At 37.3% G+C, this 16,438-nt stretch overlaps 1 protein-coding gene across 1 annotated transcript in view; it reads left to right on the top strand.

The window, feature by feature from the left end:
* The window catches only part of XK (X-linked Kx blood group), a 48,776-nt gene that overhangs the window by 13,311 nt on the left and 19,027 nt on the right, over positions 1 to 16,438 (top strand). The window contains exon 2 of the mRNA XM_043996962.1: positions 9,830 to 10,092. Coding sequence (XP_043852897.1) covers positions 9,830 to 10,092 — 263 coding nt within the window. The remainder of the gene's footprint in view (positions 1 to 9,829; positions 10,093 to 16,438) is intronic.

Here is a 16,438-nt window from a genome sequence, read left to right as displayed (position 1 = left end):
AAGTTACTTAGAAGACCAAGTTTTGAATGACTTGTATATCCATGTCTACAAAGTCAGTATGTATCAGAGGTGGGATTTTTTAGCCAAGGTCTTGATGTGAGCCATCTTTAAACAAATACTATAAAATGACATGACTCATGAATAAGAAGCCAAATGATTTTGTGATCTTTTAAAATTTTTATTTTTTTAAGATAGCTGGTGTCACAGTGGATAGAGCAGTGGACCTGGAGTCAGGAAGATCTAAGTTTAAATCCAGCTTCAGTCTCTTACTAGCTGTGTGACCTTGGGCAAGCCTCTTAGCATGGTACCTGGCACATAGCAGGTGCTTAATAAATGTTGATTGATTGATTGACTTAACCTCTGTTGGTCTCAGTTTCTGAAAAATGGAGATAATAATAGCACCCATATCTGAGGGTTGTTGTGAAGATGTACAAATATTTGTAAATCACTTTACAAAATTTAAAGAGCAGTATAACTATAAGTTGTTGTTGTTGTTGTTATAAACCATGTCCAGCTGCCAAATACTAGCCATTCAGCAGCGTTCACCAAGTAGTAAGTCCCAATCAATTCAATTCAATTTAGCAAATGTATAGTAGGTAACTGCTTATTTAATGCACAGTGCAAGGCATTAGGAATAGGGGCTAGAGCTTTTTTCTTACTATAGGGAGCTATCTATGTTGTATTGTATTTTGATTCATTTTGTTGAACTTCTCTCAATTAAATTTTAATCTTGTATGGCAGCAGAGAGTTTTTTGGGCTATGAGTTTGACACTTCTGGACTAGAGCATTGAGAGGTTAAGTGACTCAACTAGGGTCACGCAGATAGACTGGGTCAGAGATGGGGCCTGAACACAGGTATTCCTGGTTCTGAGGCTAGCTCTCTATTCACTATACCACACTGCCTGGTGTTGGGGATAAAAAGATGAAAAAAAATAATCTTGCTTTTAAACAAATTATAACACAATAGGGATGAGATGACCTATATGAATAAGCATGATACAAGATAAAATTCAATAACACCAAAGAAGAGATCCATCAGAGCACTCTAGGGAATTTTGAAGAGGGAAAGATTTTTTTTCTGAATTATTTCTTTAGACATAGGGTTTTATATTTAATTGATTTCCTTTCCTCAAGTTTCTAGTTAATTCTATAAAATACTCTTCTTTTCTTTCAACCCCTTAACTTGAATTTCTGACCACATGTACAGGGATAATGAGTTCAAATCCAGCCTCAGACATTAGCTGTGTGATCTTTGACAAGTAAAAATCTCTGACTCAGTTTCCTCAACTCTAAAATGGAGATAAATTGGCACCTACCTCCAATGATTGTTGTGAGGATGAAATGAGATAATATTTACAAAGTGCTTAGTCCAGTGCCTCCAAAGAGTAGGCACCATATAAATGTTATCATTATTATTATTTTACTATTATCTCCCCAGTTCTAAAATCTCTACATATATTTTATATATGCTTATGCATGTACATAACCTATTCCCACTAGAATGTGCATTCTTTGATACTAGAACTTTTTCCACTTTTGTCTTTCACTCTTTACTAGCACAGTGTCTGATGTGTGTGTCTGTTGAGTCATTTCAGTCATGTCTGACTTTGTCCCCATTTGGGGTTTTCTTGTCAAAGATACTAAAGTGGTTTATCATTTTCTTCTCCAGTTCATTTTAGATGAGGAAACTAAGGCAAGCAGGGTTAAGTGACTTGCCCAGGGTCACATAGCTAGTAAGTGTCTGAGGTCATATTTGAATTCTGCTCTTTCTGACTCTAGGCCTAGAGCTCTATCCACTGTGCCACCTAACTTCCTGACCTGGAGAATTAATGTTGATTTATTGATTGAGGCAGTCTACAGTCTGGCCTTACTGCTGGTCCTCTCAAGCAATAGTCCCCTCTTCCATCTTCATGCCTTTATAGTCTCCCATGGCCTAGAATATATTCTCTACTTACTCTACCTCTTAGGATGTCTTCTCTCCTGCAAAGCTCAGCTCAAACATCCTTGCTTTTGGTAAACCTTTTAAGTGTCATGCACATGTGAGTTATTATTGTTATTATTCCTAACCCCTGACTCTTCCATGGGTCTCTTGTTTTCCTTTCTCTTATTCTCTCTCTGTTTACAACCCTATGTCAGTACTAATTTTCAGTTTACTCATTTCTTCTGTTATGTCTGATTCTTCATAACCCCATTTGGGATTTTTTTTTTTGGCAAAGACACTGGTGTGGTTTCCCATTCCTTCCTCCAGCTCACTTTACAAATGAGGAAACTGAGACAAACAGGGTTAAGTGACTTGCCCAGAGACACACAATTAGCGTATGAGACTAAATTTGAACTCAGGTCTTCTTGACTTCAAGGCCAGCATTCTAGCCACTGCAGTGATGGGAAGTGAGAGTGAAGGAGGGATCAGTTTGGGATCAGTACATTCTTTTCCCACAAACAGATATAGTCAGTATGTCAACTAGCATTTATTAAGTGCCTACTTTGTCCAGGTACTGTGCTAAGCCAATGAGGGTACAAAGAAAGGAAAGAGATCATCCTTGTTCTTGAGGAGCTCACAGTCTAATGAGGGGGGAAAACATTCAAGCCGCAATGTACAAACAAGATATAGGGAGGATAAATTGGAGACAATATGGAAACAAAAATTTGGAGACAAAAGAGGGAAGGCACTACTATTATACAGGCTCATGTGATACTTCTAGACCTTCTATGTTTTCTTAGAACTGAGCCCAGACTGGATCTGCTGGGACAGGCCTGAAAGTCTGGGTAAAAATCATTCCAGGGTCCTCAGGACTCTCTTCTGAGGTTTTTAACACAATATTTAGCAGCTCAGATTTAATTTATTGACATCTTGTTTTACTTCAGGTGGTAAGACTTAGCCATATTTAATGTGATTTAATGATATAATGTGATTGCTTAAAGAAGCAGGGACACTAAGCTATTTTCATATTTCATTGTCCAATTCATAGAAATGCAAAATTTCTGGTCCTAGTTGGTGCCATGTGTCCCCTTATCCTAAACTATATCAAAACAGGAAAACTTGCCTTCCAAAACTATGTTAGAGGGGGAAAAATCAATCCAGAGATTTCAGTCCTGTGCGAGGTAGACCCCACCTCCTCATTGTTATTTCCTGTGGACTTCTTAAGATGGTGCTGGAAGGATAGCTACAATGGCTTCCAAACCCCAGGGTGGTCTAAGGTCATGAAGCTTTATCAGTATGTACACAATGGTAAACTTATAGAAATAGGCTGAGGTATTTTCTATGGCAGTGTATCATATCAAACATTTACATTTTCTCTTACCACAGCTGTGTGACAGGAATCTTCATGAACTCTCCCCTGACCTGTTCACTCCCTCACTAATGTGATATGAATTAGGGCCGAGTCATATTTTTCTGGCAGAGCATTGCATTTATTCCCTATTAAAGCATCTTCCTATCAGTGCATTAAAGGGCTATTTAATAATAATGAAGCAATGATTCTGCTTCCCAAAGTAATAGTTTAGTCCATAAGAAGTAATATGGTATGTAAATGAAAACATGAATTAGTTATTCCTGGAAATGCTGAAGTTCTCGTCTACCTCTCTTTGGGACCAAACAAAACAAGACCGAGTTCTCTTCCACATGAAAAGTCACCTAATAAATATTTGACAACACTTATTATGTCTTCCTGAAATCTTCTGAATTAGATTATCAAGTGATTTTAATTAAGATTTTGATTGGGGTTAGACTAAATGTCTATAACCTATGAGGGGAAGTTGTGTGACTCAGGGAAATGGAAGACCCTCATCAGGGCCCCAAATGGCTAAGATCCAGAGAGGATGAAAAAGAAGGACAATATTCTTCCTGAAAGCCCCAAGAGGAATGGAAGGCCCTGATAGTCCCCAGACCAGGAAGCTCTGGGGTATGTGTACATATACACATATATACATATATACACACACATGCACATATTCATATATAGTATATGTATGTATATGTGTGTACACGTATGTATACATATATTATATATATATATATATTTATATATATACACACCTAGGGGAGCTAGGTTTCATAGTGGATAGAGCACTGGCCCTGAAGATGGGAGGACCTGAGTTCAAATCTCACCTCGCACACTTAACAGCTGTGTGACCCTAGGCAAGTCACTTAACCCCAATTGTCTTAAAAATCCTGGGCCATCTCCAGTCATTCTTATATATGTCTTGTCACTGCACCCAGGTGGCTATGGAGGAGAGAGTGAGGCTGGTGACTTTTTTTTTAAATTTTTTTTATTTTTTAGGCTTTCAACAAACATTTATTTTATTTTCCATTTACATGTAAGGGTAGTTTTCAACATTCATTTTCATAAGATTTAGAGTTCTATATTTTTCTCCCTCCCTCCCTCCCTCCCTCCCTTTCCTCCCCCCTCCACAAGATCGCAATCAGGTTATATATGTACAATCCACAAGTGTTCTTTTTATCAGTTCTTTCTATAGGGGTGCATAGTATGCTTCCTCATTAGTTCCTTGGGATTGTCTTGGATCATTGTACTGCTGAGAGTAGTTAAGTCATTCACAATTACTCATTGAACAATATTGCTGTCACTATGCACAATATCCTCTCAGCTCTGCTCACTTCACTATACATCAATGTTCATTAGTCTTTCCAGGTTTTTTGGGGATCATCCTGTTTTTCATTTCCTGTAGCACAAGTCCATTCCACTACAATCATATAACACAGCTTTTTCCATCATTCCTCAATTGATGGACATTCCCTTGATTCTCAATTCTTAGCCTCCACCAAGAGTTGCTATAAATATTTTTGTACAATTTTTTCCCCTTTTCTCTTTTTCATGATTACTATTGTTAACTGTTTCCCTTCCATCCTATTCCCTTTCCCATGACATTTATTCTATTGTCCATCTTCTTTCATTCTATCATTCTTCAAAAGGCATTTGCTTCTGTCTGTCCCCTCCTCCACTCTGCCTTTCCTTCTTTTGCCCCTCTTTCTTTATCCCTTTCCCCTCCTATTTTCCTGCAGGGTTATAGAGATTACTCCACCCAATTGAGTGTGTACATTATTCCCTCCTTGAGGCAATTCTAATGAGATTGAGGTCTTTGAGCCAATTTTGATGAGTGTTAGGCTCATTTACTGCCCAGATTAAATAGATTATTCCACCAGTTGGGTATGTCTATTAGTCCCTCCTTGAGGCAGCTCTGATGAGTTTAAGATCTTCAAGCCTTTTCTGTTGAGTATAAAATCCATTAACTGCCCTGCTCCTCTCCCATCTCTTCCCCCACTCCATAAGCCTTTTCCTGTTACTTTCATGTAGGATTTTGCTTTTGCCCTTCCCCCTCCCCCATTGAATTCCCTTCACCCCTCAATTTAACCCTAAAGATGTTATCATCTAGCTAAGTGACACAGTGGACAAATCATCACCCCTGGACCCAGGGGAGATCCCAGTCAAAACCTGGCCTCAGACACAAGACAGTGGCCCACTGTATGACCCCAGGTATGTCCCCCAGCTCCAATTTTTTTTTTTATGGTTCTCTAAGGTCTTGTATTTGAAAGTCAAATTTGCCATTAAGTTCAGGTCTTTTCATCACAAATATCTGAAAGTCTTCTTTTTCATTAAAGTCCCATTTTTTCCACTGAAAGATAATGCTGAGTTTAGCTGGGTAGGTGATTCTTGGTTGTAATCCCATTTCCTTTGCCCTTTGGAATATCATATTCCATGCCATCCGGTCCTTTAATGTAGAAGCTGCTAGATCTTGTGCTATCCTGACTGGGGCTCCACAGTACTTGAATTCTTTTTTTTTTGGCAGCTTGCAATATTTTCTCCTTGACCTGAGAGCTCTGGAATTTGGCTATAATATTCCTAGGAGTTTTCTTTTTTGGGTCTCTTTCTGGAGGTGATCAGTGGATTCTTTCAATTTCTATTTTGGCTTCTTCTTCTAGAATTTCAGGGCAATTTTCCCTGAGAATATCTTGGAAGATGGTGTCTAAGCTCTTTCCTTGATCATGGTTTTCAGGTAGACCAATAATTTTCAAATTGTCTCTCCTGGACCTATTTTCCAGGTCGGCAGTTTTTCCCAGAAGATATTTCACATTGCCCTCTATTTTTTTATTCATTTGGATTTGCTTTATTGTGTCTTAGTTTCTCATAAAGTCACTGGCTTCCATTTGTTCAATCCTGATTCTTAGGCAATTATTTTCATCAGAGAGTTTTTGTACCTCCTTTTCCATTTGACTTTTCAAGCTGTTGACTTTTTTCTCATGTCTTTCCTGCATCACCCTCATTTCTCTTTCCATTTTTTCCTCTACCTCGCTAATTTTATCTTCAAAGTCCTTTTTGAGCACCTCTATGGCCTGAGACCAATTTGTATTTTTCTTGGAAGCTTTAGATATAGGGGCCCTGATGTTGACATCTTCCTCTGAGGGTGCCCCTTGGTCTTCTTTGTTACTGAAAAAACTTTCTATGGTCCTCACCTTTCTCTGTTGGCTCATCTTGCCTTTCTTTTACTAGACTTTTAGCTCCTTAAAGTGGGGCACTTGTAACATTCAATGCTCATATCCCTCTCTAAGGAAAGATGCGAGGGTATGGTTCATTATCTGTCCTTCAGCATCAAGACTGGTCCTTAAAATATATCATTCAGAATATTGTTTCCTTTTAGTGTCCTTTTTGTTTACATCTTTTTAGATTTGCTCTTTTTGTGTATATTTCATTATTATATAGTCATATTTTCCTGGTTCTATTTACCTAATTTTGCATATATTCATAAACCTTTCCCATGGTTCCCTGAATTCTTCATATTTGTCATGTCTTACAGTACAAAAAATCATTACTATAACTTATTGAGCCACCCCTCAATTGAGCACTTACTTTATTTTTAGTTCTTGAGATATTTTGACACACTTATTTGACCACTTATCTATTGGGGAATGGTTCTCGGTTTCATATATTAGTGTCAATTACAATATATGTACATACATATATATAACATATATACAACCACATTTACATATATACACATAAAATATAAATATATACATGTATAGTGTATATCAGACTTTTATCTGTTATTTGATTATTTTATTTCCCTATTCAACAATTTCTCTTACTTTAAAATGAATTGATTTTGTTTGTGCAGATGCTTTCTAATTTTATATAATTAAAATAATTTGTCCTTTGTGATTGCCTTTATTCCTTATTTTAAAATAATTAGCTCCTAGTTCTAATTGTGAAAAAGTACTGTCTCTGTTCTCCACTATTTTGTGTGTGTATGCATGTCTGTGCATGTGTGTGTGTGTGTGTATGTGACTTCACGAGTATATGTGTTTAATTATGTGACCTTTTATGTTTAGGACATATATTCTTGTGGTTCTTCTTGTGGTAAGTGGTATAAGATGGTGATATAAATCTACTTTCTGCCAAACTATTTTCCATTTTTCCTAGCAGTTTTTGTCAAATAGAGGGTACTTCTCCCTAAAGATTGCATTCTTCAATTTGTTGAATACTGGGCTCTATTGTTTCTGGGACCTTTTTTCTACTGTTTCATCCATCTACTTATTTATTTATTTTTTTTGCGGGGCAATGGGGGTTAAGTGACTTGCCCAGGGTCACCCAGATAGTAAGTGTCAAGTGTCTGAGGCCGGATTTGAACTCAGGAACTCCTGAATCCAGGGCCGGTGCTTTATCCACCGCACCACCTAGCCGACCCCCATCCATTTACTTTTAAAATTTTTGTCCAGTATAAAAAATTCTGACCATAACTTTATAATATAGTTTGAAGTCTCTTTTATTCTTTCCTTTATATTATTTCCCTTGAGATTCTAGAATTTGTCTCCAAAATTTACTATTATTAATTTGTTTAATTCTATGATGTAACCTTTTCAAGGTTTGGTTGATCTGTATACTAATTTGAGTAATATTGTTATTTTATATTGCATAGCACAGGCCAACTACAAGCAATGAGTATCTCTTTAATTACTCTTACATATTTCCTTGTTTATACAGAGGCAGATGCCACAGTGAGGAAAATATTGGACCTGGAGTCAAGAAGACTTGATTTTGAATCCAGCCACATATACTTACTGGCTTTGTGATCCTGAGTAAATCATTTAACCACTGTGGCTCAGTTTCCTTGTCTGTAAAATTGGGGGTAATAGCAGCAATCTCCCAGGGTTTGAGAATCAAATATTTGTAAAGCACTTTGTAAATATTAAATTAGTAGTAGTAATAGTAGAAGTACTAATAGTAGTGACATCATTACTGAGTGTGACTTAATAGATTATTTTCTATGACTTTTTGTTTGTGCTTTTCATATTTTCTTTTCTTTTTCTTTTTTTTTTAGTGAGGCAATTGGGGTTAAGTGACTTGCCCAGGGTCACACAGCTAGTAAGTGTTAAGTGTCTGAGGCCAGATTTGAACTCAGGTACTCCTAACTCCAGGGCCGGTGCTCTATCCACTGTGCCACCTAGCTGCCCCTCATATTTTCTTTTGCAGCATGGTAGACTTGGAGTGAGACCAGGATTCATATCTTGCCTCTGATACTTATGTTCTGTGACCATAAAGAAGCCACTAAAGCTCTCTGAGCCTGAGTTTCCTCATCTGTATAATGAAAATAATAGCACTTGTACCTTCTCACAGGATTGTAGTGAAGAAAATGGTCAAAGTTAAAGCACTGAGTTTTTATTACCTTCTAACTAAATTTTAAGTTCTTTGAAGTTAGGGATCACATCTGAACAGAGTCTTGCATGTGCTTAATAAATACTTATTAAATTGAATATGTTGGATTACACATGGCCATCAAAGAATTATAAGTCCCTGCCCACGCACACACACATACACACATACATACATGTCTCTTTATAGCTAGACCTTAAACTCCTTGTGTGTATGTGTGTGTACATACATACATACACATGCACATTCATTTCCTCCTCTAATTTGCTCTTCCCTTTCCTTTATCCCTCCTCTTCCCTCCTCCCTTTGAGCCACACATTTGCCCATCCTCCTTACTTTTCCCTGTCCTTACTCCAGCCTCAGGAGACACTGGACCCAACAAAACCCAAAGCACAAAGCTGGAGCCAGAACCATTTAGATGTTTTCATAGATAATCTTGCTTTTCCTTACATTTCTTACATCTCTCCTCCTTACATTTCTCCTTCCCTTTCCTTTTAGTTTCTCCTCCTCATTTCCTTTTGTTTTTCAGTTCTGAGTGCTCTGCCTGGCCTTAGGGGGATTAGATGACATCAAAGTAAAAGGTAAAGTTGTGCATACAGACTGGGCTGTTGCAGGGATGTGAGCTCTATGAAAAAAAAAGTGTATGTATGACACACTTTAAGTTTAAAATGCATTATTAACATTTTCTCCATTACTTTCTTAGATCTAGACAAAACCAAGCCTCAATTTGTAGTATCTGCCAATATCCAAAGTGTAAATGCTTCCACTGAAAATTTAACAATCAGCTTTCACTAACCTATTGAAGCTGGCTCCAGCACACCCTTGGCCTAATAATGGAAGCAAAGTATTATTTCTCACATTTGCATAGTGTGTTTACATTCATTATCTCATCTGATCTTCACAATAACCCTGTATTATAGAGAGCAAATATTATTATCCCCATATTACAGGTGGTGAAACTGAGACCCATAAAGGTTAAGACACACAGTGGTGGAAGTAGGACCGAAATCCAGGTCTCATAACTCCAAATCTAGTTCTTGCACTGTGACACATTGGTATATCTGGGAATACTAGATACAGGTGAAATGCGGATAGGATGGCGAAAAACAAAAACAAAATGGGGATTTCTGGTCATCTAATAAAAATCTTGACTCCATTTCCAGGTGTGTGGAAGTCTTTTGCATATATTTTCAAGCCGGCAGAGTTGAAGAGCCTTATGTCAGTATCACCAAGAAGAGGCAGATCCCTAAAAATGGACTCTCAGAAGAAATTGAGAAAGAAGTGGGCAGGGCAGAAGGCAAATTGTTCACCCACAGATCGGCATTCAGCAGGGCATCGGTGATCCAGGCTTTTTTGGGCTCAGCACCTCAGCTGACCCTCCAGCTATACATAAGCATCTTGCAGCGGGAAATCACCATAGGGAGAAGTATGTATATCTTAAATTTTGGCCTTGGTCTTCAGAAATAAAGTGGGAGTCATTCCAAAGACTTGCACTTACCACTGAGGGAACTCATTCATTCATCTTTCACAAAGTTATCTGGTCTCATCCCTTGTTTGTTAGGTAATATTGAATCAATAGTAGCCTAGATAGGTGATTTTCTAATCCTATCTTGGTAAATTTTATTTGGGGGGCATTTAAATAAACATTACATATCAGGTACTTAGTCTAGCCAAAAGGCAATTTCTTTATTAAGAACTGCCTTTAAAATCAGTAATCAGTTATTAGCTTTTAAGTCATCATTTTCTGTTAAGACAAAGTGAATCTCTTGACTATCCTAGCATTAGTAGATTTACCAAGAGCAACTCCTACTTGATTAAGTTTGATTTTAGAAAACCCACATTCATGTGAGACATGGAGAGAGAAAAGGTGAAGAGAGAGAAGAGGAGACTTGAAATTATTAGATAAATGAAAAAATATCAATACTTGATAAGCTTGAATAATTGAATATTCAAATGCAAGTAAAAAAACTGGAGTTGAAAATGCTTGTGGAAACAAGCAAATAATAAAAAAAATGACTCCTATTAAATTTGCCCCATCCCTCTTAGTTCTAATGTCTTTCGTCTGTTGATTATTTCCAACTTACTTGTATATAACTGGCTTGTACATAGTTATTTTCATGTTGTCTCCCCATTGGATTGTGGACTCCTTCAAGGCAGGGACTGTCATTTATCTTTCTTTGTATTCCCAGAATTTAGCATAGTATCTGGCACATAGTAGGTGCTTTAGTAAATATTTGAGCGACTAATTGAGCAGGTAAATGATCTAGCTCTATCAGAAAATAACACTATCACAACGTTGAGTGTGGTTATAAAGTGTGTAATGGATATGACCAATTCTCATCTAACAGTGGATCAGGTAGTATATATGCTAGTCTTCCAAGGGAGAATTTTCATTTTTATTTGAGAAGTAATAATACCTTATATTGACTTAGAGCTTAAAAAGAATTTAAAGGTCCAATTTGATCCTATGAATTCAAAGAGCATTTATTAAATGCCTACCACATGTTTAATAATTCAATTCAATTCTGCAAGCATTTATTAAGCCTCTATGTGCCAAACACTGTGCCAGACTCTGGAGATACAAAGGCAAAAAGTAAACTTCCTTCCTTCAGGGAGCTTATATAACAACATTGTTTTTAAACTACAGAGACAGACAGAAACAGAGAGACAGACAGAGATGAGAGAGAAATAAGAGAGAGAGATATGAGAGAGAGAGAGGGAGAGAGAGAGAGAGAGGGAGGTGGGGAGAGAGAGAGAGAGAGAGAGAGAGAGAGAAAGAGAGAGAGAGAGAGAGAGAGAGAGAGAGAGAGAGAGAGAGAGAGAGAGAGAGAGAGAGAATATAACAGTTTATACCCTAAAGAAATTTGCTGTTTTTATTAGGGAGACAAAATGTAGGCTACAAAATGCGGGATTATTCAAGGATGTGCAAAATTGACTCATTTCAGTTATTTTCACAGTGTTCCTGTGATGTCATTAGGAGACAGTGTTAAATTGTATTTTCCTTTTATAAATGGAATCTTCAGATACTAAGTCACATAGCCAGTGTTAGGAAGACCTGAAATTGAGATCTGATCTTCAGTTCTGTGATTTATTCAAGAAGTACCTGTACAGATAAGGAGTATAACAAAACAGATTTTTTTTAAAGAATGCTTCATTTGTGGGCTCTTCATATTAGAAGATCAAGTGTTTTTACATGTGTATTTCTATAACATGGTTGCTATATGCATTTCTATATTTGCTGAAGTATAAAAAACATTTCTTTATCGGTTGAAACATATGGAATAATGAATTTGAGAGTAAGAGGTTAGAAGCAAGGTTGGTATTCATTATGCTTTTCTTCTCCTCTTTTTTTCCCATCCCTGTATTGCCTCAGCTGGGAAATCTGAGATCTGGCCCTATAACCCATAAACTGTCTTCCACTCTGATAATAAAAATGAAGAGACAGAAAATAAGCTTAGGACTTTCACATTGGTCGGGTTCTATGGTATTAGGATGTATTTATTATTACTGAATTAGAATATAACATTTTGATCTATTCTGTAGACACCAGCAAATGAAATAACATTATTATACCTTACTTGTTCTGCCTACCTATTCCTATAATCACATAGAACAGAGGCAGGGTAGCCCAGAAAGAATGAAATTAATGGGTCAAGAATCTGAAAACTGGAATCAAGTCTAGGAGAGAACTAGTGAGCATGAGAAAAAAACAACAGTTGTTAGGATCATAAATATAGAAGCCATCTAGTCCAACCCCTTCATTTTACTGATAGGGAAACTGAGTCTAGGGTTATTAAAGTTATATACACATGGCTACACAGATAGCATCAGAGGTAAGGTTTTCATTTCTGTGAATCTATAGCCAGTCCTCATTCTGCAATATATATATATACATATATACTGCAGGGGGCAGCTAGGTGGCACAGTGGCACAGATAGGTGGCACTGGCCCTGGAGTCAGGAGGATCTGAGTTCAAATCCAGCTTCAGACACTTGACACTTACTAGCTGTGTGCCCTGACCTCCATACATACACACACACACACACACACACACACATACACACACACACACACACACAGACATATATCAAATGAGTCATTGTAGTGTGTGTATGTGTATATATATATATATATACATATACATACACACACACACACACACACACACACACACACTGCAATGACTCATTTACTCATTATTCCTATGCTTTTTCCCTTCATCAATCAGATGAGAACTAGAATAGCTGGCCCCAGTGCTTCACTGAACTATCATGACACTAAATAGAATTTTTTTTCTGTTTATAGAAAAATAAGAAAACATCATGTTCACATGATTCTCTTCATTTATCATTTATCATTTATCATTTATCATACTCTGCTGGCCCCATGGAATTAGGATTCATGAAATTTTTTTTTAAACTAAACTTGTTCTTTCGCTACTATTCATTATTATTAGCAAGTGACTCTTTCCCCATTGCTTAGCAAATGGAATTCAGAACAGGCTTCACAACACGGCAGTTTTGTCTCCTTTGTTCCTTCTCTTTCTCTGTCTCTGTAGCTGTCTGTCCAAAGAGCTTTTTGTATTTTCTATTACATTTCTATTCTATTCTTTTTGCCTTCACTGAAAGCTTCCAGATAAATAATCATGCCAGAGGTTTAATCAGTATCTCGATAGGTCAGTTAAATGACTGTAAGAGTCTCTTTTTAAAAGCCCTCACAAAGACATTTTATTTAGTCTCATATTCTCTTGTTGGAAGGCATTTCTCTTTGTACCCAATGGCTTAGATTAATTCATTAAATGTATTAGAAGCCATAAGTTGGTGGCAGTAGCAGAGGGCATCCATATAGTTCACTTTACCTGTGTTGCTAATTTATTGATAATATTGGTTATAAAAATTCAGGATAACTTAAAAAATATACAGACTTTCCCATTTTTTGGTGCATGAATGCTGCAATCTGTGGACTAGAAAGAATTACCAGACCAAGGGTCCAGAGACCCAAGTTCTAGGAAGAGCCCTACCACTAATTTTCCATAGGATTTCTGACTCTAAATTTCCTCATTTACACAATGAGATGATAGACCAATTGGCCTTCAAGATCCCTTCTGTTTCTGACTTCAAGCATTTATTAACTGTTATTCTGGACATGTCACTTAATCTCTGTTTGCCTCAGTTTCCTCATCTGTAAAATGGGGGTAATAATAACACCTATCTCCCAGAGTTGTTGTGGGGGTCAAATGAGATAATAATTATAAAGTGCTTAGCATGGTATCTGACACATAGTAAACAATATATCAATGTTAGCTAATATTGTTGTTGTTGTCATTATTAATATAAGCATACCTTGTTTTATTGCACTTTGCTTTACTGCACTTCACAGATATTGCATTTTTTTTTTTAATTTTACGAATCGAAGGTTTGTGGCAACCCTGAGTTGAGCAAGTCTACGGGTGCCACTTTTCCAACAGTATGTGTTCCTGTCATTTATCTGTGTCACATTTTGGTAATTCTCACAATATTACAAACTTTTTCATTATTATTATATCTGTTGTGGTGTGGTGATCTGTGATCAATGAGCTTTAATGTTACTGGTGTAATTGTTTAGGAATGCTAAGAACTGTGCTTTTATCAGACAGTGAACTTAATCAATGCATCTTATAAGTCTTCTGACTGCTCCACCACCTGACCAGCCATTCAGTCTTTCTCCTTTTCCTCGGGTCTCCCTATTCCCCGAGACACAACAATATTGAAATTAGGCCAGTTAATACCCCTATAATGGCTTTTTAAGTGTTCAAGTGAAAGGAAGAGGCCACTGATGCAGTGCTCTGGAACCAACCCTGTAAGATCCCCAAGGTATGCCTGTATGACTACATTAAATGCTGAACCAATTGTTAAGGGCTAAAATTCTAGCTAAACTGTCTAAAATATCTAATGAGTGGTCACCAATAAATTATAAGCTTTAGCAAGAGTTAGACTTTTAAGCATTTATTAAGGAGAATAAGAATTTGGTAAAGAGAGAGAGAAAGGCCTAGATTCCTATCTATTAAAGGGAGAGCACATTTCTAGCTCCCCTCTCCACCAGAGTCCAAAGGAAAGAGAGTGAGACCAAGTGCTAGTCTCTTCCTTCCTTCTCCCACTACCCAACGTCACTTCCTGATGCCAAAGAAAAGACTCCTGGTCTTGCCCTCAAAGACCTTTGCTTCAGGGCGGAACTCTTCTACAGTAAGTCTCCAGCAGGTGGTATCATTCCAATCGTTACACAATAGTATCTCCTTTGATCTTCACAACCTTCCTGTGAGATAAGTACGATGTTCATACCCATTTTACACTTGCGAGAGGCAGAAATTAAGTGATTTGTTCAGAGTCAGACAACTAATAAACATCTGAAGCCAGATCTGAACCTAGGTTCAAGAATGAAAAGTCTCTGCCCTCAAGCAAGTTACATTCTAAGAGTAGACCTTTTTGGAGTTTGTCCACTAGGAAGTGACATCTATGGTTTGGCCTTTGTCCCCTGAGCCGAATATGTCTAAACAGTTTTTAATACTTTTTAAGGAAAAATGAGTCCAACTTACATGGCAAATATTGTTCTTACCACATAGCCCATCCCAATTCTGATATTAAGATAATTTTTCCTAACATTAAGCTGAAATCTCCTTCCCTTCAATTTCCACAAGCTAATAAATATTCTATCCATTTGTATAAAAGAGCATAGCTACTCTCTTCTATGTGACCGCTTTAAAAATATTTGAAGATCCCCATTAAGGCTGCCTTAAGCCTTCTCTTTTCTGGGGTAAAACATCAATCCACAGTTCTTTCAAATCCTCCCCTTGGGACATTGTTCCTGGATCCCTCATCATTCTGGTCTATCTATCTCCTGTTTTCCCCCATGTCCCCTGTGCCTCAGTTGCATTTCCTCCTCACCTCCACCTCACAGAATCCCTGTCTCCTGAAAGATGTAGCTTAAGTAACATCTTTTCTATTACCTCAACTGCTAATGCCTCCCTCCCAAATTACCTTGGATCTATTCTCTCTATATCGACTCTGTGTGTGCTTATACATGTCCTTGTGTTTCTCCCACCCCCTCCTGAAAGGATGAGTTTTGAAGGAAACTAGGGATTCTAAGTGGCATAGGTGAGGAAAGAGTGCATTCTAGCCATCGTAGATACTACTTGTGCAGACCTATGGATGTAGAAGGTGGAGGGTCATGTGTGAGAAATAGCAAGAAAGCCAATTTGACTGGACCATGGAATGCAAGATTGGGGGTAATGTGTTATTAGTCTCAGAAGGTAGGTTGAAGACAGATCATGAAAGGCTTTAAATTCCTGAGAGGATTTTATAAATATAAATTCAAATGATATAAATAGAAAATCAAATGATCCTAGAGGAAATAGGTAACCACTGGAGTTTATCAAGGGAGTGAAATGCTCAAATGTGAACTTTAGAAAAACTAATTTAGCCACTTAATGGAGGAAGGATATAATACGACTGAACATAGTTCTCTAGTTTTTTCTGGCCATGCAAATCAAAACAGAGTGGGACTTACCACCTATAAGCAAGATATAATACTTCTAATACTGCATAAAAATCTTTCTTCAATAAAATCCTTTTCTAATAGTTCATTTTGGTGTGGAAATGCTGCTGGTGTGTGAAAGGCAATGCCCATGAAACAAAAGCTTTGATAAGTCCTAATAAGTTGGAAAGGGTTTGATTATGTATCCAGTGATAGATTTGTTGTCTGAGTCCACAGGTTGGCCACAAAATAATGCATTTTTT

This window comes from Dromiciops gliroides, chromosome 3, assembly GCF_019393635.1.
Source record: "Dromiciops gliroides isolate mDroGli1 chromosome 3, mDroGli1.pri, whole genome shotgun sequence".
NCBI lineage: Eukaryota > Metazoa > Chordata > Mammalia > Microbiotheria > Microbiotheriidae > Dromiciops > Dromiciops gliroides.
The sequence above is the reverse complement of the archived record's forward strand: the minus strand, read 5'-3'. Positions and strand labels throughout refer to the sequence as shown.